We start from the raw sequence: 24,808 nt of genomic DNA on the forward strand, positions 1-24,808 counted from the left end.
ATAGGGCACTGTGTGCAGGAAGATCACAACACTCCTGGTATTAATAGGGATAGGGCACTGTGTGCAGGAAGATCACTACACCCCTGGTGTCAGGGTTAGGGCACTGTGTGCAGGAAGATCACAACACCCCTGGTATCAGGGATAGGGCACTGAGTGCAGGAAGATCACAACACCCCTGGTATCAGGAATAGGGCACAAGTTCTAGTCATATTGACTGATCACATTACTTTTTTTGTCAACTGCCAACAGTTTCCATTTCCCATCCCCCCAACCATCACCTCAGTTGGAACCTTGGTAACATCAATAGATAAGAGGGCAGCCAGCCAATAGGAATACATATTCATTCCTAACTGACCTTTACTGACCTGGAAAGTGTCAATAATTTGTATCATTTTCTGTTAATGTTCCTGAGTTTCCATTTCCATTTCCCATCCCCCCAACCATCATCTCAGTGGGAACCTTGATAACATCAATAGATAAGAGGGCAGCCAGCCAATAGGAATACATATTCATTCCTAACTGACCTTTACTGACCTGGAAAGTGTCAATTTGTATCATTTTCTGTTAGTGTGCACTAACACGATTTAACGATTTTTAACAATAAATCGTTAGAATTTCTATTGTATTGTGTTCTATAACAATTTAAGACGATATTGAAATTATCGGACGATAATTTTAATCGTTGAAAAATGATTCACATCCCTAGCCACTACTACCGGCCTAACACCATCCATGGGCTGAGCCTCATCTTGTCTTGCCTCCTTGTCTTTCCACTATCAACACCACAGCAACCTGACTACCTCAGCTCTGTCAGCCTGTCTTGCCCCTATCAAAACCACAGGGACCAGACTACCTCTGCTGTGCCAGCTTGTCTTGCCCCTATCAACTTTCTGCCACTCTGCCTTGCTGCCATACACCAGACGACTCACTCTACTCCTTGTGGTGTTCTTGCCACATTCATGGTTCCTCAGTGTGCTGGTGCTAGTCTTTCTTCTGCTTTGTCCCTTTATTGGCGTCTTGTGGTTTTCTCTGACACTCTTCCTGCTTGCTATGTTCCCCCTTCATTGTGCTATAGGATGTTGATGCCACTTGCTTGCCACTTTTCCTGTTGTGCTGCCTTCGAGGGTTCATGCAACTGTTATTGGTGCTCTCTTTTGAAGCTGTGGTGTGTTTTTGACACGCTCGCTGCTGCTTTGCACCTCTGTTAAAGTAATCTTGCCACTCCTGGTACCCCCTTTGCCCCTTTACAGTGCCTTAGGCTATTCATGCCACTTTGTTGCCACTTTGCCACAGTCTAAGTACCTTGGAGCTCTTTTCTCTTTCGGATGATTGCTCCCCAGAAGTTTCATCAGAATTGATAAGAAAACCCCAATTCTGCAGCCAAAAATGGCAAATGAAAAACAAATGAAACTAATAAATGAATTGGGTTTTCCCTATGAAACTATTGAATTGAATTTGGGTCCCAGCGAAACGAAAAACAAAATGAAACTAATTTTTTCCTTCTGCACATCCCTACTATCAAGTAAGGATGAGAGAACATTGTGCAAATCTCATTGTTGTGAGACTTTCCTCACTCCAAATGACATCAAATCTTCACTGGGAGGTACTATGCTGTTCGTATGACTCATTCTGATTGTAAAACTGGCCTCAAAAGCCTAAACTACCATCAACACCTCACTTACAGTTATTAGCTGGCCCTTCCATACTGATATAAAGAGCTGACTACTGTGAAGGCCTCTGCCGCTCTCTTTCTCTGTCTGTCTGTCTGTCTCTCTCTATTACAGCTGTTTTGTGTATTTATTTCCAGAATTAACAATGTGCAATAGCACCCCTCATTTTCATTTATCCTGCCCTTTTGAAAAATTTACATTCCCACTACAGTGACTATTGCATGCTTGCGAGCATTAACGCCATAACCCATTTTGATGAATGACCCTACAGGTCAGGTTTTCAGGATATCCACAATGAATTTGCATGAGATAGATTTGCATGTACTGCCTACACTGTATGGAAATATATCTCACGCATATTCATTGTGGATATCCTGAAAACCAGACCTATTTGTAACTCCTGAGGACCAGAGTTGGTCACCCCTAGTATAGTCCTTCATACATACACATACCACTCCAGCTCCCAAGATATCCAAATCGCTCAACTGATACCACATAAGAACTTCTGCTTGACATTGATAAGTAATGCATCTGAAAATACCACAATCCTTGCTCACTTCTTAAGACCCTTTCCTAGTTTCTTCAACTCTTCCTGTACTATGTTGGCTTGGATCCCAGCTAGGTTATTTGTCCCTATATAGACTATAATATCAATTTCTTTTCCAACACTGCCAAGTGTTGGAAAAGAAATTTTCTGTCACTATGCTTAGGTTCCTTTTTATGGTGGGATTCCTTCTTGAAGTCTCTTTCCACCTTGGAGGCCTTTGTAACCATCAAAATAAATAATACATAAGTATTCGTTTTTGAAACTTCATAGGTTCCTTCAACAGTTCACAAAACCTAGGTGACTCTGAAACCTAATATATAATATCTATGTATAATTTCTTTTGGTTGGTCTAGAAAAGAAATAGCCAATCTCCAACATTTCCTCACCTTCTTGGGACCAGTACAATAATAATCCTTTTAATCCAAATGTGCAGCCTGCCATGCTGCTCCATATTTATTCCAAAAAAATTGTAGCGATGTACTCATGATCCCCAATTTTAGATCTAAATCTGCTTCCACTTTAGTGGAAAACAATATACAAAATCCTTTTTATGTAAGCATTAGTTTTGTATTTAGTCACATGGTACAAATTATTCAAACATGTACCTGTCCAAAGCAATCGCATTTTCAAAGTCACAAACGGCTTCGGGCCATTTTTGTAAGTCTGTGTACAAGATCCCACGATGTATGAATGCATTCAAATTTTCAGGTCCATTATTGATCAGCACTGAAAAGTAGAAAAGCAGAGGTATAATCAATTTTTATTTAAGAGCACCCTTTCATTACAAATAAATCCCCACGCAAGTTTACAATAAATATGTTCAACAGTATTATAATAAAAACATTTTATAATAAACCAAAACAAAAAAACCCCCCAAATAAATAAATCCTCAACCTCAATCTCTAATGTTGTACAAGACATATTATTAACAATGCATAAAATAAAATTAAGCAAAAGCCTGCTGAAGCAACCAGATAGCAGAGTTGCTTACGTGTAACAGGTGTTCTCACAGGTTAGCAGGATGTTAGTCCTCACATATGGGTGACATCTTCAGGACGGAGCCCAATCACAGAACACTTTTGTCAAAGTTTCTAAAACTTTGACTGGCACCTACTGGGCATGCCCAGCAATGCACCAACCCTGTATCCAGCAGGGGTCCCCCCTCAGTCTCGTCATATAGCAAAAAGTACAAGCGAAAAATAAAACAAGAAAACGTAAACTAACCCAACTCCACGGTGTGGCGAGTGGGTTTCGTGAGGACTAACATCCTGCTGTCCTGTGAGAGAGCAAATGTTGCTTACCTGATGTAACAGGTGTTCTCACAGGACAGCAGGATGTTAGTCCTCACAAATGGGTGACATCGAGGATGGAGCCCAACCATGGAAAACTTCTGTCAAAGTTTCTGGAACATTGACTGGCCCCCACTGGGCATGCCCAGCATGGCACCAACCCTGCAGCCAGCAGGGGTCCCCCTTCAGTCTTGTTTAAAAGCTACAGGCAGTGCCGAAAAAGCAAAATAAAAAAACGAACCCAACACCGCGGGGCAGCGGGCGGGTTTCGTGAGGACTAACATCCTGCTGTCCTGTGAGAACACCTGTTACATCAGGTAAGCAACATTTGCTTTCTCACAGGACAAGCAGGATGGTTGTCCTCACAAATGGGTGAGTACCGAGCTGAGGATGTCCGAACATGAACCAAATGTACCCAACAACGTGCAACAGGCACAACAACTGGGGTAGAATTTGGTAGAGGGCATCCGCACCCCACCGGGCAGGCGGAAGGGTGTTGGTACGTCATGTTGGAAAAAGGTTACGCAGGACAGATTGGCCGAAGATGGAATCCTGTCTTCCGGCTTTGTCCAAGCAGTAGTGGGCTGCAAAGGTATGGAGAGAACTCCAGGTAGCAGCCCTGCAGATGTCAGGAAGCGGCACCGATCGAAGGTGTGCTACTGAAGTCGCCATGGCCCTCACAGAGTGTGCTTTAACACGGTCTTGAAAAGGAATGCCAGCTTGCTGATAGCAAAAAGAGATGCAGTCCGCCAACCAGGAGGAAAAAGCCTGCTTACCCACAGGTTGCCCTAATTTGTTGGGATGGAAAGAAATGAATAATTGAGTGCTCTTCCTGTGGGCAACTGTACGGTCTAGATAAAATGCTAGAGCCCGTTTACAGTCGAGGGTATATGCAGAGCCTGTTCCCCTGGGTTGGAGTGGGGCCTGGGAAAGAAAATAGGTAGTTTGATGGATTGATTAATATGAAACTCCGAAACTACCTTAGGTGAGAATTTAGGGTGAGTGCGGAGTACCGCCCGGTCCTGCAGGAGTTTAGTGTAAGGAGGATAGGTAACTAGGGCCTGTAACTCACTAACCCTGCGCGCTGAAGTGATAGCCAAAAGGAAAATCACTTTCCATGTGAGATATTTAAGGTCACAGGAGTGAAGAGGTTCGAAAGGTGGTTTCATAAGGCGACCAAGAACCATATTAAGGTCCCAAGATGGGGCCGGAGGATGCAAAGGTGGCTTCAAATGGAGCAAGCCTTTTAGAAAGCGTGTTACAAGGGGTTGTACTGAAATAGGACACCCCCGATACCTTTATGGAAGGTGGCTACCGCACTGACATGCATTCTAATGGAAGAGGTCTTTAGACCTGATTCAGATAAATGCCAAAGATAGTCCAAAAATTTAGGAATTGGACAGGAAAGGGGTTCAAGGGACTGAGAAGTGCACCATGATATGTACCTTTTCCATTTGTAGGAATAAGATTTTCTTGTGGAAGGCTTTCGTGAAGCAATCAGGACACGAGAAACTGAATCCAAAAGGTTAAGTGGTAGAAGGATTAACCTTTCAACATCCATGCCGTCAGGGACAAGGCTTGCAGGTTGGGATGGAAGAGGCATCCGTCATTCTGAGCAATCAGATGCAGGTCCTTCCCCAGGGGAATGTGTCTGCGTTTGGAGAGATCCTGGAGTATGGGAAACCACACTTGGTGTGGCCAGTGCAGTGCTATCAGGATCATGGTTCCCTTGTCCTGACGTAACTTCACGAGAGTCTTCGACAGAAGAGGAAGTGGAGGGAATGCATAAAGCAGACCGGTTGTCCAGGTGAGGGAAAAAGCATCCCTGGGCCGAGAGTGCTGACTCCGAATGAGAGAGCAGTAATTTTCCACTTTGTGGTTCTGAGGGGACGCAAAGAGGTCTATGTGGGGATAACCCCACTTCTGGAAGAGAGAGGTCGCTACCAAGGGATTGAGTGACCACTCGTGTGGTTGGAAGACACGGCTCAGCCGGTCTGCCAAGACATTGTCCACCCCCGGCAAGTAGGTGGCCCTGAGGTACATCGAACAGGAGAGGGCTTCTGCCCAAATCTGCGCAGTTTCCTGACAGAGAAGGAAGGAGCCTGTGCCTCCCTGCTTGTTGCTGTACCACATGGCCACCTGATTGTCCATCTGAATCAAGATTATGTGATTTGATAGGCAATCTTGAAAAGCCCAGAGAGCGTATCGGATTGCTCGAAGCTCTAGGAAATGTATCTGGTGTTTGGCTTCCTCTAGAGACCAGAATCCTTGGGTTTGTAAACTGTTTACATGGGCTCCCCAGCCGACGTTGGAAGCGTCGGTGGTGAGAATGATTTGAGGATCTGGTGGATGAAAAGGCAAGCCTTGTAGGAGGTTTGATTGATTCCTCCACCAGGCCAGAGACAGATGGAGTGCGTCGGTGATGCGGACAATGGTCGACAGAGGCTGAGTGGCTTGGATCCATTGTGATTTCAGAGTCCATTGCATGACTCTCATGGCCAGACAGGCCATTGGAGTCAGATAAACCGAGGAGGCCATGTGTCCCAAGAGAATAAGAAATTGACGAGCTGTTGCTGTACATTGAGACTGCAACTGGCAAGCTAGGGACACAAGGGTTTGGACACGCTGATGAGGAAGGAAGGCTTTTGCCTGTAAGGTGTCCAAGTCTGCTCCAATGAAGGATAAGGTTTGAGATGGGACTAAGTAGGATTTCTCGTATTGACAAGAAAGCCTAGAGATATTAGAGTTCGAATTGTCAGGGTCAGAGAAGACCGAGCGATTTGCTAGGTTGGGGCCCTGATTAACCAATCGTCCAAGTAGGGGTAGACGTGGACACCTTCCTTCCTGAGGAACGCTGCAACCACTACGAGACGTTTGGTGAATACGCGTGGTGCAGATGCTAGGCCAAATGGGAGCACTCGGTATTGATAGTGGTTTTCGCCTACTAGAAATCGGAGGTATTTGCGATGAGCCCGAGTTATCGCAATGTGAGTATAAGCATCTTTCAGGTCTAGAGAGCAGAGCCAGTCCTCTCTTTGCAGCAGAGTGAGAAGCGAGCCCAGGGTTACCATCTTGAACTTTTCTTTGTGAAGGTACTTGTTGAGGGCCCTTGGTCCAGGATTGGTCGAAATCCTCCTGACTTTTTTGGGATCAGAAAGTACCTGGAATAGAACCCTAGTCCTTGTTGCAAGAGAGGAACGGGTTCTATAGCGTTTGACTGGAGGAGAAGGGAAACTTCCTGCTCTAGAAGAACAGTAAGTCTCCAGGCTTGCAGAGGTGGAGAGTCCGAAGGAAGAGTTAGGAAGTTTAAATGGTAACCCTGTGCAATGATCGCTAGCACCCATTGATCTGTGGTGATGTGATGCCACTTTTCTGTAAAGTGGCTTAATCGACCTCCTACTGGTATGCTTGGTAGAGAGATTAAGCATCTGCTCTCTAAGTGAAAGTCAAAACCCCGATGCAGGGCCTGGTTGCGGGGCTGCTGTGGGCTTTTGCTTTCGAGGTTGGCGAGGCTGAGGTTTTTGATACGGCCTCGTGGACCTAGACTTGGTTTGTGGGGGATAGTACTTCTGTGGACGGAAGAATGACTTTTTAAGCTCCTTCTTAAATGGTTGTTTAGAAGGGAAGTCAGAAGGAATCGATGAGAGCTGTTTAAGGGTCTCATGATGATCCTTCAATTCAGCAACTATTTGTTGAATTTGCTCACCAAATAAATTATCCCCTAAACAGGGCAGGTCGGAGAGCCTGTCTTGAACCTCTGGGCGAAGGTCAGAAGATTTAAGCCAAGCCCAGCATCTTGCTGAGATGGCCGTAACAGAAAGTCTAGTGGAAGCATCGAAGATGTCATAAGATGTTCTTATCTCATGCTTCCCAGCTTCAAATCCCTTAGTTATGAGGGTTTGAAGGTGGTGTTGAAATTGTTCTGGTAAGGTATCTGAAAATTCTTGTATCTGCTTGAAAATGACCCTGTTGTATTGGGTCATATACAGCTGATAAGAAGCTATTCTGGAAATAAGCATGGCCCCTTGGTATACTCTTCTGCCTAGACTATCTAGGAATTTATTTTCCTTAGTAGGAAGTATGGATGAGTATGGCTTCATTCTTTTAGCTTTCTTTTGAGCTGACTCTACCACAACAGAGTGGTGGTCTAGCTGAGGTTTTTGAAAGCCAGGTGCTGACTGTACCAGGTAAGTAGAGTCAGCTTTTTTGTTTACTGGAGCAACAGATCCAGGAGTTTCCCAATTCTTTTTTAGAAGGTCCAGAAAAACCTGATGAATTGGAATGGAAGTGATGACTTTTGGGGCATCCAGAAATTGGAGTAACTCCATCATTTGGTGCCTGTCATCTTGCTCCGATTGAAGCTGAAAAGGGACCAATTCCGACATTTCCTTCACAAAATTGATGAAAGAGAGGTCCTCAGGAGGAGAACGCTTTCTGCTTTCAGCAGGAGAGGGTGGTGAAGGTAAATCATCGGTATCTGTGGAAGTATCATCACCCCAGGTGTCATAAGGATCAGGTTGCTGACCTGTAGGACCACGAGGAGGTTGAATACCTGAAGGCCCTGTGAGAGGCTCCGAGAAACCCGAAGGAATCACCGGAGGCATCAAAAATACCTTCGGAGGCATCGGTGCCGGCATCGAAGGCATCGATGGAGCCGATATGCGTATCGCCCAGGAGGAATGTATCGGTGGCGAGGGACGACACGGCATCGATGGAACCACTCCCGAAGGAGGAATTCGATACGGTGTTTCTCCACCAGATGAGATTGGCATCGGGGAGCGCACCGGTGCTGTCGGTGACCCAGGTATCACCGGTGGAAGGGCGGTCATGAGCGCTTCCATCCGGGCAAGCAGCGATGCCAGTGCTGCTGGAATCGGGTTGGTGACCAGTTCCAGTCTCGGTGCCGGAGTCGGTGCCGATGGAATCTTTAACAGTTGCATCGCCTTATCGATGGCCTCCTGGACCAGCCGGTCCAGTTCTTCCCGGAGACCTGGGGTAACAAGACCCGGCTCCGCGGAAGAGGGAGGCTGAGGCTGAGCCGGAGGGACCACCGTCACTGGTGGAATCGCGACTCCCAAACCCCGATGGGGTGAGGGTTGCCTCGGTGTCTCAGAAACAGGAGTGGACAGTGCCGCTTCTGATCGAGACTTCTTCGGTGGAGGCTCGGACGGTACCGAGGTCGATGACTTCGATTCCTCGACGGTCCGAGACTTGCGATGTCGATGACGATGCTTCTCCCTCCGATCCCCTCGATCCTCGGGGGAAGGGACGGGAGTCGATGGCCGTGGAGACGTCGATGGCAGACGGTCACCGGGAGGTTGTCAACGATGGTGTGACTTCAACGGTGCCGGTTCCAAGGACGTCGAAGCGATGGACGGCGTCGGAGTGTGAGCATGGAACAGGAGTCCCATCTTCTCCATTCTGGCTTTGCGACCTTTTGGTGTCATAAGGGCACATTTGGTGCAAGTCAGGACATCATGCTCACTCCCTAAACATAATACATTAGAGATGTGAATCGTGTCATCGATCGTCTTAATGATCGATTTCGGCTGGGAGGGGGAGGGAATCGTATTGTTGCCGTTTGGGTTTTTAAAATATCGTGAAAATCGTTAAAATCGTGAACCGGCACACTAAAACACCCTAAAACCCACCCCGACCCTTTAAAATAAATCCCCCACCCTCCCGAACCCCCCCAAAATGCCTTAAATTACCTGGAGTCCAGTGGGGGGGAGGGCGGGACAACCGGCACACTAAAAAAACCCTAAAACCCACCCCGACCCTTTAAAATAAATCCCCCACCCTCCCGAACCCCCCCAAAATGCCTTAAATTACCTGGGGTCCAGAGGAAGGGTCCCGCTGTGATCTTCCACTCTCGGACCTCCGGTGCTTGTAGAAATGGCGCCGGCGCTACCTTTGGTTTTTCCGTACGGAAAAACGATTCACGGCAGGAGATCGCTCCCGGACCCCCGATGGACCCCCAGGGACTTTTGGCCAGCTTGGGGGGGGCCTCCTGACCCCCACAAGACTTGCCAAAAGTCCAGCGGGGGTCCGGAACGATCTCCTGCCGCAAATCATTTTTCCGTACGGAAAAACCAAAGGTAGCGCCGGCACCATTTCTACAAGCACCGGAGGTCCGAGAGTGGAAGATCACAGCGGGACCCTTCCTCTGGACCCCAGGTAATTTAAGGCATTTTGGGGGGGTTCGGGAAGGTGGGGGATTTATTTTAAAGGGTCGGGGTGGGTTTTAGGGTTTTTTTAGTGTGCCGGTTTTTTCGCCCTCCCCCTTCCCCCGATTTACGATTTTTTGACGATAAATCGGGGGAATTGTTATTGTATCGCGGCTCTAACGATTTTTGACGATTTAAAATATATCGGACGATATTTTAAATCGTCAAAAAACGATTCACATCCCTATAATACATAGACTCTATGAGGGTCTGTGATAGACATGGTGCGGGTACAGTCTGGGCACCGACGGAACCCCGACGCCATGGCCATTGAACAAAAATTTAGCCGCGGGACTGTCGACGGCCAGCAGGCTGCGAGGGCCAAACTCGACGGTAAGCGGCGAAAAACAGCAAAAAACTTACCGAAGTACCGCGGGCTAAATTTAGGTAGAGGGGGACCCCTGTGGGGCAAATTTTACTTCAAAGAAGTCCGTGAAGAAATTCCTGTTAGGAATGTGGTAAGAGCTCCTTAACCGCGTGGCTAATGCTGCGTGGAAAAAAGAAGACTGAAGGGGGACCCCTGCTGGCTGCAGGGTTGGTGCCGTGCTGGGCATGCCCAGTGGGGGCCGGTCAAAGTTTCAGAAACTTTGACAGAAGTTTTCCGTGGTTGGGCTCCATCCTCGATGTCACCCATTTGTGAGGACAACCATCCTGCTTGTCCTGTGAGAACAACTGTTACAGGTAAGCAACTCTGCTTTCTCACAGGACAAGCAGGATGGTAGTCCTCACATATGGGTGAGTACTGAGCTGAGGATGCCCGAGCAATACACCAAATTCACCCAAAGACGTGCAACAGGCACAACAATAGGGGTGGATTTTGTCTAGGAGGCTATCCTGAACCCTGAATGGGTTGGTGGAAGGATATTGGGAAGGTAAATAGAAAACAAATTGCATAGAACAGACTGGCCAAAGATGGAATCCTGTGTGCCAGCCTTATCTAAGCAATAATGGGCTGCGAAAGTATGGAGAGAACTCCAGGTAGCAGCTTTACAAATATCAGCAAGCGGCACCAAACGGAGGTGCGCTACTGATGTCGCCATGCCCCTGACCAAGTGTGCTTTTACACGGTCTTGTAGCGGAATGCCTGCTTGCTGGTAGCAAAAAGCAATGCATTCCACCAACCAGGAGGAGAGGGACTGCTTTCCCACAGGATTTCCCAATTTGATAGTTTCAAAAGAAACAAACAATTGAGTGGATTTCCTGTGGGCCAATGTGCGGTCCAGATAGAAAGCTAGAGCACATTTGCAGTCCAAAGAATACAGTGCCTGTTCTCCTGGGTTCGAATGGGAAAAAAGGTAGGTAGGATAATAGATTGGTTAATATGAAATTCCAACACTACCTTCGGCAAAAATTTAGGGTGAGGGCAGAGCACTACCCTGTCATGCAGAATTTTAATGTAAGGCGGGTAGGTAACTAATGTCTGTAATTCACTAACTTTGCGAGTGGATGTGATCGCCAGAAGAAAAACTACCTTCCAGGTGAGATAGTGGAGATCACAGGAGTGGAGAGGCTCAAACGGAGGTTTCATGAGCCGTCCCAAAACCACATTAAGGTCCCAAGCAGGGGCAAGAGGGTGCAGTGGAAGTTTTAAATGGATCAAGCCTCTCATGAAATGTGACACCAAGGGTTGAGTTGAAATGGAGACATTTCCTACACCCTTATGGTATGAAGACACTGCACTAACATGCACACTGATGGGGAAGTTTTTAGGCCTAACTCTGACAGGTGCAATAGGTAGTCTAGGAACCTTGCAGTGGAACAAGTGAAGGGGTCTATGAACATGGAAGTACAGCAGACCGTAAACCTCTTCCATTTAGAGCGATAAGACCTTCTAGTTGAAGACTTTTGTGAAGCCACCAAAACTCGGGATACTGACTCTGAAAGATAAAGAGGTTGGAGTATTAACCTTTCAACATCTAGGCCATCAGAGACAGAGCTTAGAGGTTGGGGTGATGGAGATACCCTTTGTTTTGAGTGATTAGAAGGGGATTCTTCCCCAGAGGAATGTGTCAGCATACTGATAGGTCTTGGAGGATTGGAAACCACACCTGGTGTGGCCAATGGGGAGCTATCAGAATCATTAATCCTTTGTCCTGCCGGAGCTTCACGAGAGTCTTTGAAATGAGAGGAAGTGGAGGGTACGCATAAAGGAGACCTCTGGCCCAGGAGAGGGCGAAGGCATCTCTTGGCTGCGAGTGCTGACTGCGAGAGAGCAGAAGTTGTCTACTTTGTGGTTGTATACTGACGCAAAGAGGTCTATGCGAAGGTAACCCCCAACACTGGAATATCGCGTCCGCTACCATGGGGTTGAGGAACCACTCGTGTGGATGGAAAGTGCAGCTCAGCTTGTCCGCCAACATATTGTCCACTCCCGGCAAGTAGGTTGCTTTGAGGCACATCGAGCAGGAAAGAGCCCATGCCCATATCTGTGCAGCTTCCTTACACAAGAGGTAGGAGCCCATTCCCCCTTGTTTGTTGATGTACCACATCACAACCTGATTGTCGATTTGAATCAAGATAGCTTTGTTTTTTATAGCAATCCTGAAAGGCCTTGAGGGCATATCTGATCACCCATAGCTCCAGGAAATTTATCTGGTGTTTGGCTTCCTCTGCAGACCAGGTTCCCTGAGTCTGCAGGTCGCCTACATGTGCACCCCACCCAAGGTTGGATGCGACTGTTGTTAAGGTAATTTAAGGATCTGGAGCCTGAAATGCAAGGCCTTGAATGAGACTGGAGTGGTGCATCCACCAGGCTAGTGACAGACGGAGCTGTTTGGTAATGTGGATAATGCTGGACATTGGTTGACAAGCTTGAATCCACTGGCATTTTAAGGTCCACTGCATTACTCTCATAGCTAGGCAAGCCATCGGAGTGACATGCACCGAGGACGCCATGTGACCCAACAGTATGAGGAAGTGACGAGCAGTTAAGATACTCGAGATTGTAACTGATGCACCAGAGATATAAGGGTGAAAGCACGATCCTGGGGGAGGAAGGCTTTCGCCAACATAGTGTTTAGGTCATCCCCTATAAAGGATAAGGTTTGGGATGGAATCATCTTGGATTTGGGATAATTGATTAGAAACCCTAAGGAGATCAGAGTGTTGATAGTGAGATGCAGGGAGGTTAGCACGCCCTGCTGAGTCGGAGCCCTTATCAACCAATTGTCGAGATAAGGGTAGACATAGACACCATGATTCCAGAGGAAGGCTGCGACCACCACCAGGCACTTGGTGAATACTCGTGGAGCAGACTCCAGGCCAAATGGTAGTGCACAGTACTGGAAATGATGAGGGCTGACTAGGAATCACAGGAATTTGCGATGAGATGCTGTGATTGAGATGTGTGTGTATGCGTCCTGGAGATCTAGAGAGCATAGCCAATCTCCTCTTTGCAAAAGAGGAAGTAGAGAGCCCAAGGTTACCATCTTGAATTTTTCTTGTGTAGAAATTTGTTTAGTGCACAGAGGTCCAGTATCGGGTGTAGGCTACCTGACTTTTTTGGTATTAGAAAATACCGGGAATAAAATCCCTGCCCCTGCTGGGAGAGGGATACCAGTTCTATTGCTCAGGATAGGAAGAGGGATGAGACCTCCTGTTCAAGCAAGGGAGAGTGGTCGGACTTCCCCCACATCAGCCGAGATGGAGAGTCCGCTGGAATAGTCAGGAAATTTAGGTGGTAACCTTGGGTGACTATTGCAAGTACCCACTGGTCTGTGGTGACTGTGCATCAAGCGCTGTTGAAGTGGCAGAGTCAACCGCCGACTGGAATGGATGGAAGAGGAGGTTGGCTTACACTCTCTAGGAAGGAGTCAAAACCGACACTGGTCCAGGCTGAGAAGCTGGCTGAGACTTTTGAGGCTGAGTCTGCCTGGATTAACCTTTTTGGTAAGGTCTGGAAGGGCGTTCTCTAGAAGCCGGAGGATAAAATTTCCTTGGCTTGTAGGTTGGCCGCTTAAAGTCTCATCTGAAAGTTCTCATAGGGGCGGAAGGGAACTCAGACGGCACAGAAGAAAGCTGGTGCAGCATTTCATGGTGGTCCTTCAACTGCGAGGAAATAAAGCAAGGAGTAGCCGAAAGTCCTTAAAACATCTGTTTATTAAATGAACGAGTGCCCGACTCTAGGCCTGAGTTTCGCCCAATGGAGGGCTGCTTCAGGGGTTATAACAAAATAAATAATTTCAGTTAAAAACACACATACATAAATAATTAAACAGAAACCATAAAACATACCAAGAATTATAGTAATATAAAATAATAAAAAAAGTAATTATCCATTAAAATTACAAATATAGGGGGTACAGACATATTAAAAAGAGGAGGAAAAAAATTAAAAAGATTGCATGGTCAGGTCACTTGCCCACTGGACAATTTAGAGAAATATCAAGCCGTGCAACCTACAAAAGGGGATCACTTACTTATACATGCGGATGGGGCCCCCTTAATGTGATACCAGTTTTCAGCAATACTCAAACGAACCTTAAATGAGATAGGAGAGAATGCAGACAACTTTGGGACACACTCTTTCAGAACAGGAGCGGCCACTAGTGCGACCTAGGCAGGGTTTACAACGGAGGCCATATAACAGATAGGGAGAAGGCACTCTGCTGCGGTAAATTCCTATGTCAGGCTCAATCGAGCTGGCGCATTACAACAGGTCGATTAACTTGCTTATTTTATTGCAGAATCGGGCCCTAGGTTGCTGCAGGTGTGGATCGTGGGGCACTCATTTGTGCATTGGGCAGAACAGAGGGCAAAGCAGCGCAGATACGGCCCACATCTGGGCTTAGCATGTCGGGGGGTGCGCATTACTTGGATGAGAAAGCGTGGAATGCGCTGGGAGCAGTTACTTCCCATACTACGGGTCAAGAGGGATTTGTTGGCCAGACCGGACATCATAATAATACACCTAGGCGGAAACGATTTAGGGGCAATGTCATGTAGACAACTCTTACGCCAGATGATGAGGGCCCTACGGAAATACAATCAGGGTTCCCAGGAGTGCTTATTTGCTGATCCAACATAATATCTCGCATTAAATTTGCAAATCAAAAGTTATGGGGGAGAGCCCAGAAGAAGTTAAACAGACAGGTCGGAGGATGGTTGGTGGACATGGGGAGCTGTTAGATACGGCACGCATGGGCCGATGAACAGTGCAAAGGTTTTTACCGGCAGGACAGGGTACACCTATCTGATATTGAGTACGACCTTTTCAATAACGAAATACAAGAGGCACTCTAAAGGAACTACACATGGGTGTAAAATGGCCGCAGCTAGGGTTTGGTTTGGGGGGGCATCAGGCAAGAGTAAACACTATCTGGCGCTGGTGGCGGGCACCCGGGCCAACAGAGAATTATTAGACCTAGGTCAGCCGCGGGGATGACAAAAGGCAGGTTGTAAAAGGGGTGGGGACCATGCCAGGAGGCAGGGCCCCCTTGCTTGTAAACGCGGCGGGGGGCAGGAATGATGTCACCTTGCTAGAATCGTGGCGGGCTACAAAAGGGGGGCGTGGTTCTGGTAGCGGTGAGACTGTCCGATTGGCCCGGGTGGGTAAACTGTTATAATTTTGATCTCATATTAATTGTTAAGTTAATAAAAGCTGCGGCCAATTAATACCAAGATTAATGTGTACCATGCAATTGTTTAGGGAATGGAAAAGGGGCAGGATGCCGAAAGAAGCCCGAGAGGTGTCATGGCTCCCAGAGTCAATTGGTGGGCCCGTGGCGCATGCAAAGGGCCCACGGCTTACCTGGGACCGTGGGCCGAAGACAGGCGGGATTTTTCCAGCGCGGCGGCGCTGGCCAATGGGCTCGAGGTGCTCCGGCGCCCCGAGGGCGGCGTGGGCAGATGTCGCCTGGGGCCTCACATGCCTGGGGCCTCACATGCCTGCAGGCTGGCGTCATCGCGGACGGCCGCGGCCGGCCCTGATGCCATCGGCTCGGGTATTTAATTCGTGAGCCATGCCACAGCCAGTCTCTTTCACCTCTCCCAGGGGACCAGCATCCCACCCACCCACCCCAAGGAAGGGATCAAAGGTATCAAGGATTAGGGTGTGGACAGGGCGCCTACCTGCGCGTAAGCAATGTCGCAACTTGGTGGTGGGTACCCGGGCCAACAGAGAATTATTAGACCTAGGTTAGCTGCGGGGCTGACAAAAGGCAGGTTGTAAAAGGGGTGGGGACCACGCCCAGAGGCAGGACCCCTTGCTTGTAAACGCGGCAGGGGGCCGGAATGTTGTCGCCTTGCTAGAATTGTGGCGGGCTACAAAAGGGGGGCATGGTTCTGGTAGCAGTGAGACTGTCCGATTGGCCCCAGGCGGGTAAACTGTTATAATGTTGATTTCATATTAACTGTTATGTTAATAAAAGCTGCGGCCAATTAATACCAAGATTAATGTGTAACATGCAATAATTTCGGGAATGGAAAAGGGGCAGGATGCTGAAAGGAGCCAGAGAGGTATCACGGCTCCCAGAGTCAAATGTTACAAACAAACATACCAATGATTCTGACTCATATATTTAAACAAAACCAAAGAATAAAATAAAATTACCTTGCGCTCACCAACGGATATCTGGTCTCTACTCTCGAAAAGAAAATCTCTGAAGGTTGTCAGTCGTCCATTTTTAAAGTTTATTTTGGCGCCAAAACACTTGTCAAAAAAATGTTTTCTTACGGGATAAAACAGTATTTAGTATTTTTTAAATATCTTTATGAATGTATCTCATGACTCAAAAAAAATGTTTAAATCTTTGCTATTAAAAAACGCTTACATGGAGAAAATTTGATGGTGCTAAACTCAGTTGTCAATCATTTAAGGAGGCGTAGTTTGAACAAGACTGCCGGAATCAACATGTGTTCTTTAACAGTAGCAATTGATTGTATTCTGACAATGTCATACACATTCTCAACTTCACTCATATTTATATAGGAGAATTCATGGATGTGTCTTTTATTTCCAAAATGTAATGAAATTATATTGTACTACTGCAATATGGTTGAATGTGTTTTGTGCATAAAAATTTTAATTTGAACTATAGGCAGTATTGAAAAAATATGTACATGAAATTTTATAATACACGATATTGTGAAATAGTTCAAAATAAGAACTAGTAAATTACATTAAAATCAGGGTCCGACATCCAAGGATAAAAAATTATCAAATTACAAATTTTTTTTTTTAAAACTTTTAAATTAATCCCAAAGTTAAAAGAGTGTCAAATTAAAAATGTAAATATGGAACTGAATAAAATAAATAAATATGAAAATTAAATTAAAATTTCAAATAGATAAAAGTACGACTAGTGCAAAGTAATTTCACAGGCATAGCTGTAAGTCTATAAAAATACAGTGTAATCTAATTCCGCATTCAGACCATTTGGAGTCATAGTTTTAAATTCATATATATACTTTTGTTCTAATTGTAGTAAAAGGCAATCAAGACTACCCCCTCTCCAATTAAGAGTGGGTTGCTGAATTACACAAAATTTATATTCATTAAATTTGTGGTTATATTGTACAGAGTGTTCCACTAGTGGTTTACTTACTGCACACCGTTTTATATTACTTTTGTGTTCCATTATTCTTTGGTTAAATTCTCTGATTGTTTTGCCTATATAGAGTTTATTACATGGGCAAATAGCTGTATATATCACCCCTTTACTCTTACAATTGGTGAAAGAGTTAAGTTTGAAATATTTGTCTTCTCCAGGTATGTACAGCTTATCTGTTTTAATATTTACATTACAAACAGAACATCTCCCGCATGGGCGGTGGCCTGGTGGTCTGCTGTCATGAACTAGATTATAAAGTAATGCCGGCGGAGCTAATAAATCTTTCAGATTTTTATCTCTGTTGGCCAATGGCCACCATCAAGTCTCTATCATTAAAGGTGGGTAATACCTAGGGATGTGAATCGTTTTTTGATGATTTAAAACAATCGTCAGATATATTTTAAATCGTCAAAAATCGTTAGAGCCGCGATACAATAGCAATTCCCCCAATTTATCGTCAAAAAATCGTAAATCGGGGGGGGAGGGCAGGAAAACCAGCACACCAAAACAGCCCTACAACCCACTCCGACCCTTGAAAATAAATCCCCCACCCTCCCGAACCCCCCAAAATGTCGGCCCATATGACATAGTGAGGGCAAAGGTAGCGCCGGCGCCATTTTGAATATTGGCAATACGGCCCGCATGCAGGAGGTCGCTCCCGGACCCCCGCTGGACTTTTGGCAAGTCTTCTGGGGGTCAGGAGACCCCCCCCCCAAGCTGGCCAAAAGTCCCTTGGGGTCCAGCGGGGGTCCGGGAGCGATCTCCTGCACTTGTGACGTCGGGAGCCAGGAACCAAAATGGCGCCGGCGCTACCTTTGCCCTGTCATATGATAAGGGCAAAGGGCCACCGGCGCCATTTCTATTAACGCAGCCGTGGCCAGAGAGCGGGAGATCGCACCGGGACCCCCCCCCCCCCCACTGGATCCCAGGTGATTTAAAACATTTTGGGGGGGTTCAGGAGGGTGGGGGATTTATTTTATAGGGTCGGGGTGGGTTTTAGGGCTGTTTTGGTGTGCCGGTTTTCCCGCCCTCCCCCCTCCCCCGATAAAACGATTTTTTAACCAAAAAAACTAAGACGATCAGATTTCCCCCCCCCCCTCAGCCAAAATCGATCGTTAAGATGATCGATCACACAATTCACATCCCTAGTAATACCTGTATGATAGGCCAACATTTTTTAAGAAATGTGATGATATTGTGTGATGGGGTAAACTATGCGATTATTTGGTTTCTTATCTTTCTTTGTGAGCAGTTCTGATCTCTTGTTTAGATGCCTTTTCATAACCATTCTGTACATGTTTAAGTGAATAACCCTTTTCTAAGAATCTTTGTTTCATCTCTATTGATATTTTGTGAAAGGTGGACTCAGTGGTACATAAACGTCTTAATCTCAAAAATTGTAAGTATGGTAAGTTCTTCAATAGTGATTTGTTATGGCTACTCGTGTAATGCAGTAGTTTATTAGTATCAGTCAACTTCCCGTAGATGTCTGTAATAAACTGACCATTCACTTGACTAATTTGAATGTCTAGGAACGGGATGGATTCTTTATTGTGACTCATAGTAAATTTCAGATTAGGATCTAAGGAATTTAACCAATTGTGGAACCTGTTAAGAGTCTCTATGTTGCCTTTCCATAACAAAAAGATGTCATCGATGAATCTTTTCCAAAGTACGAAGTTCTCTTGGAATTCATGGACCACTAAAAAATCATTTTCGAACTTAGTGTTGCGGTCCCGGTCGCTAAGTTAGCGACCGGGTCCTTACCTTTCCTCCGGGCTCCCCGACCGCAACGCGAGCCGCGTGGTGAAAGGCCTTCCTGGCCGCATGGCAGCGGCGTCTCCCTCGTGGAGACGCCGTCGGGCTCTGAACTCGGCTCCTCCCCCTGCTGGGGAACACGCGCGCGCGAAGGGCCAGGCTTTGTAGGTCCAGCACCCGGAAGTGCTGAACCGCCCCTCTCTTGACGTCAGACGCCGGCAGACTATTTAAACCGGCATCTGGGTTCTCAGCTTTGCCTTGCAACGTGGTCGCTCTCTGAGTGTTAGTTGCAGTTCCAGCTTGATCCTTGCTCCGGTTCCTGCTTGATCCTTGCTCCGGTTCCAGCTTGATCCTTGCTCCGGTTCCTGCTTGATCCTTGCTCCGGTTCCAGCTTTTCCTGATCCGACTCTGCCTTGTTTGCTACCTGCCTCGACCTTCGGACTTCACCTCGACTCTGCCTTGTCTTCTGCCTGCCACGACCTTCGGACTTCACCTCGTCATCGCCTCGTCTTCTGCCTGCCACGACCTTCGGACTCCCCCTCGACTCTTCTCGCCTTCAGCCAGTCTCGACCGCTGCACCTCTCCTAAGTCCCAGCGACCCGGACCTCTACGGGCTCCTCCTGGGGGGGTCTCGGGTTTCCAGGGCGAAGACACCTCTTCAACTCCAGCTGTGCTCTGCCTCCCGGCCATCCTCCACCTTCGGCCGGCCCAAGGGTCCACTATCAGTCTCAATCCGTAACAGTTTGCAAGGCCATGGACCCGGCGGACACAGCCGGTTTACAAGCCATTCCCGGAATGGCCCAGAGAATCCAGCAGCAGCAGCACTGCCTAGAAGTGCTGGCTGCCACCGTCGACCGCCTCGCAACTCGTTTGGATGCCAGTCCGCCTGAAGTGGCTCCACCTCCACTTCCAGTACCTGCACCGCAGCCTCAGGCACAGACCCAGCTGCCAGCACCCACTCGTTATACCGGGGACGCCAAAACGTGCAGAGCTTTTTTGAACCAGTGTTTTATCCGCTTCTCCTTGCTTCCGGGACAGTTCCCCTCGGACGCTGTTAAAGTGGCCTATATCCTCTCCCTACTTGATGGGAGGGCCATGCTGTGGGCGTCACCCATGTGGGAGCATCAGGATCCTATGTTGCAGGATTTACCTCGCTTTGTAACCCATTTCAAAGAAACTTTTGACGAGCCTGCTTGTGTGAATACTGCCACCACCGAAATCCTACAGTTAAAACAGGGGTCCCGAACCCTGGCGGACTATGCCATCGAATTCCGCACTTTAGCCATGGAACTGGGTTGGCAGGATGACTGTCTGCGAGGTATTTTCCTTGAAGGCCTCACAGGTCGCATTAAAGACGAGCTGATGGCTCGGGACATTCCGCGCTCTTTGAATGAGGTTATAGACCTTGCTGGGAGAATCGACCGTCGCCTCCAGCAACGAGCCAAGGAGGGCCGAGTACTACGCCGTCCCGTCTCTTTGGCACCTACCTTCGCTAGGCCCTTGACTACCACTTCCAGGACGCAGTCTTCTCCTAGTAATCCTTCTACGGAAGAACCAATGCAGATAGGACGCACGCCTCTCTCCGAGGAGGAGAGAAGACGACGCCGTACTCAAGGCCTGTGTCTATACTGCGGGGGCAAGGGCCATCTCTTGGCTCAGTGTCCAGTGAGGCCGGAAAACGCCCGAGCCTAGGAGGGTGGGAGGAGCTCCCCCTAGGCTGTGTTAACGCCGCTCCTCAATGTACGGTTCCTATTACATTGGAGTACCCTGGTGGTTCCTTCCAGACTCTCGCTTTTCTGGAGCCGGGGGAAATTTCATCATGAAAGATTTGGCACACCAACTTGGACTCTCTTCTATACCCAGAGAACCTCCCCTGCAAGTTACCTCCATTCAGGGAACTCCTCTTCCTGGTGATATCACCGAGCTCAGGAAACCCCTGACTCTACGAACTGGCGTTCTTCATACCAAGAAAATCTCCTTTCTGTTGCTCGAAAAGACTGTGCATCCTGTAGTTTTAGGACTTCCCTGGCTACAGCTGCATGCTCCTGTGATACATTGGGACTCTCTCCAGATTGCTCAATGGAGTCCCTATTGTTTCCAAAACTGCCTTGAAGTCCCTCTGAAACCCAAAGTCACTCTCTGTCAAATTGCCCTCGGAATCCCGTCACCGTATCAAGATTATTCCGATGTGTTCTCTAAGCAAAAAGCGGAGATTCTCCCATGCCACCGTCCATTTGATTGTGCCATTGAACTTCTCCCTGGTACCACTCCTCCGCGTGGCCGTGTCTACCCACTATCACTACCAGAGACTCGAGCTATGTCCGATTATATTACGGAAAACCTCGCTAAAGGTTTCATTCGCCCTTCACACTCTCCTGCCGGGGCAGGGTTCTTTTTTGTAGCTAAGAAGGACGGCACCTTGAGACCCTGCATTGACTACAGAGGGTTGAACACCATCACCAAAAAGGATCGATATCCGCTTCCTTTGATACCAGAGTTACTCGACAGACTACAAGGAGCAAAGGTCTTTACTAAGCTTGACCTTCGTGGAGCTTACAACCTAGTTCGTATTCGCCCGGGAGATGAGTGGAAGACAGCGTTCAACACCCGTGACGGACATTATGAGTATTTGGTAATGCCGTTTGGTTTGTGCAATGCTCCGGCCGTCTTCCAAAATCTCATGAACGAGGTACTCCGGGAAATGCTCCATTCTTTCGTCATTGTATACTTGGACGATGTTTTGATTTATTCTCGAGATCTAGCCGCTCATCGACAACATGTCAGACTCGTTCTACAAGCCTTAAGAGAGAATCATCTATACGCTAAACTTGAGAAGTGCCAGTTCGACTGCGAATCTCTTCCCTTCTTGGGATACATTGTCTCCTCCTCGGGGTTTCAAATGGATCCCGAGAAGGTTTCGGCAATTACTAATTGGCCACGCCCCTCGGGCTTGAAGGCTCTTCAGCGATTCCTCGGATTCGCTAATTTCTACCGGCACTTCATTCATCATTACTCTCTGAAAGTTGCCCCACTCACTGCCCTCACTCGTAAGGGGGCCAACACTCAAGACTGGCCTGAAGACGCCTGCCTGGCTTTTGAAGATTTGAAGCAAGCGTTTTTAGAGGATTCCTGCTTGCGCCATCCGAACCCTCTGCGCCCATTCATTGTGGAAGTCGATGCTTCCAGCTTAGCCATCGGGGCTGTCCTCAGTCAACACGATGCTTCTGGCAAACTGATGCCATGCTCTTATTTCTCTAAGAAGTTTTCGCCATCCGAATACAACTACGGCATTGGGGACAAGGAACTCCTAGCAATTAAACTCGCCTTCGAAGAATGGAGGCAGTGGCTTGAGGGCGCCATTCACCCCATCACAGTATATACTGATCACAAGAACTTGGAGTTCCTAGCTCATGCTCAACGCTTAAACCCACGTCAAGCCAGATGGTCTCTTTTCTTCAGTCGCTTTGACTTCATTCTCAAATATCGGCCCGCAGAGAAAAATGTCCGAGCCGACGCTCTGTCCCGTACCGCTCAAGCTGAAGAAGACGAGGAACTACAACATATTCTGGATCCCGCACGTATCCACCTCGCTGTTTCCACACTAACTTCAACTACAAGAACCATCGTACCCAAGAATCTTCGGAAGAAAGTACTGTCTTGGGGACATGACTCCTTGTCAGGTGGACATGCCGGTAGGGAGAGAACGCTGGACCTCATAACTCGCTTCTACTGGTGGCCCGGCCTTCGTAGGGATGTCTCTCTCTATGTTAGCTCCTGTCCCACGTGCGCCAAGCAGAAACCCCTAGTTGGTTCCCCGAGAGGGCTGTTACAACCGTTGCCTGTACCTACGGAACCATGGACTCACATTGCCACGGATTTTGTAGTAGATTTACCTTCTTCTCAAGGCAAGACTGTCATATGGGTCACCGTGGACCGTTTCTCTAAGATGGCCCATTTCGTGCCATTAACCAAACTACCCTCTGCAACCGAACTAGCTTTATTATTTACTCATCACATATTCCGAATCCATGGCTTACCTCAAGACATAGTCTCGGACCGTGGTCCACAATTTACAGCCAGGTATTGGAGGGCTCTTTGCAAAAAGTTCGAAATACAACTCAGCTTCTCCACCGCCTTCCACCCTCAAAGTAACGGGCAAACTGAACGGATGAATCGTTCTTTAAAACTGATCTTAAGAGCTTTCATCAATCATAAACAAGACAATTGGGTAGAGTTGCTACCGTGGGCGGAGTTCGCCTACAACAATCAGGTACACGCAGCAACGGGTAGGTCACCCTTTCAGGTGGTATATGGGAAGCAACTCAAGCCACCATTGCCAGTACCTGTACCAGTCTCGTCACCAGCGGCACAGCTTACCACCCAACAGTTGAGTAAACTCTGGATGACTACCCAACGGAGGCTTCGCAGGACCGCACTCACCTCTAAACGCTACAGTGACCAACATCGAAAACCCGCACCCGTCTTCCTACCGGGAGATAGAGAGTGGCTCAGTACCAAGAACATCCATTTAAGACAACCCTTGAAGAAACTGGCACCTAAGTTCTGTGGTCCTTTTCGAGTGGCGGAGCGAGTAGGACTGGTGTCTTACCGTCTGCGTTTGCCTACCACCTTACGTATTCATAACGTCTTCCACGTTTCTCTCCTCAAACCAGTAGTCCTTTCTAAGTTTCATCGGAGACCTCCTGACGCTACCTCTGCTCCTACGGCCGAGGACTCTACCTTACAAGTACGGGAAGTTTTGGATTCCCGTTTCGCCAACAGACGTTGGGAATACTTGTTGGCTTGGGAGGGATGCGGGGATGAGGACAATACTTGGGAACCTGCTCGTAACATTTTGGACAAGTCCCTGTTACAACAGTTCCATGCTGAGCATCCTGACAAACTTGGGCCTTTGAAGAGGGGGCGTAAGGGAGGGGGTACTGTTGCGGTCCCGGTCGCTAAGTTAGCGACCGGGTCCTTACCTTTCCTCCGGGCTCCCCGACCGCACCGCGAGCCGCGTGGTGAAAGGCCTTCCTGGCCGCATGGCAGCGGCGTCTCCCTCGTGGAGACGCCGTCGGGCTCTGAACTCGGCTCCTCCCCCTGCTGGGGAACGCGCGCGCGCGAAGGGCCAGGCTTTGTAGGTCCAGCACCCGGAAGTGCTGAACCGCCCCTCTCTTGACGTCAGACGCCGGCAGACTATTTAAACCGGCATCTGGGTTCTCAGCTTTGCCTTGCAACGTGGTCGCTCTCTGAGTGTTAGTTGCAGTTCCAGCTTGATCCTTGCTCCGGTTCCTGCTTGATCCTTGCTCCGGTTCCAGCTTTTCCTGATCTGACTCTGCCTTGTTTGCTACCTGCCTCGACCTTCAGACTTCACCTCGACTCTGCCTTGTCTTCTGCCTGCCACGACCTTCGGACTTCACCTCGTCATCGCCTCGTCTTCTGCCTGCCACGACCTTCGGACTCCCCCTCGACTCTTCTCGCCTTCAGCCAGTCTCGACCGCTGCACCTCTCCTAAGTCCCAGCGACCCGGACCTCTACGGGCTCCTCCTGGGGGGGTCTCGGGTTTCCAGGGCGACACCTCTTCAACTCCAGCTGTGCTCTGCCTCCCGGCCATCCTCCACCTTCGGCCGGCCCAAGGGTCCACTATCAGTCTCAATCCGTAACACTTAGCTATATATAAATTCGCTACCAATGGGGCCATTGTAGACCCCATGGCTACTCCTTTGTTCTGTAGGAAAATATTTTTGTTAAAACTAAAGAAATTCTT

The 24,808-nt window shown here is 47.9% G+C and overlaps 1 protein-coding gene across 1 annotated transcript in view; it reads right to left on the reverse strand.

Annotated features, from left to right (window-relative positions):
* The window catches only part of TTC6 (tetratricopeptide repeat domain 6), an 832,741-nt gene that overhangs the window by 335,879 nt on the left and 472,054 nt on the right, over positions 1-24,808 (reverse strand). Inside the window, exon 17 of the mRNA XM_029598902.1 lies at positions 2,823-2,943. Within this exon, the coding sequence (XP_029454762.1) occupies positions 2,823-2,943 (121 nt within the window). The remainder of the gene's footprint in view (positions 1-2,822; positions 2,944-24,808) is intronic.

This window comes from Rhinatrema bivittatum, chromosome 4 (assembly GCF_901001135.1).
Source record: "Rhinatrema bivittatum chromosome 4, aRhiBiv1.1, whole genome shotgun sequence".
Lineage (NCBI taxonomy): Eukaryota > Metazoa > Chordata > Amphibia > Gymnophiona > Rhinatrematidae > Rhinatrema > Rhinatrema bivittatum.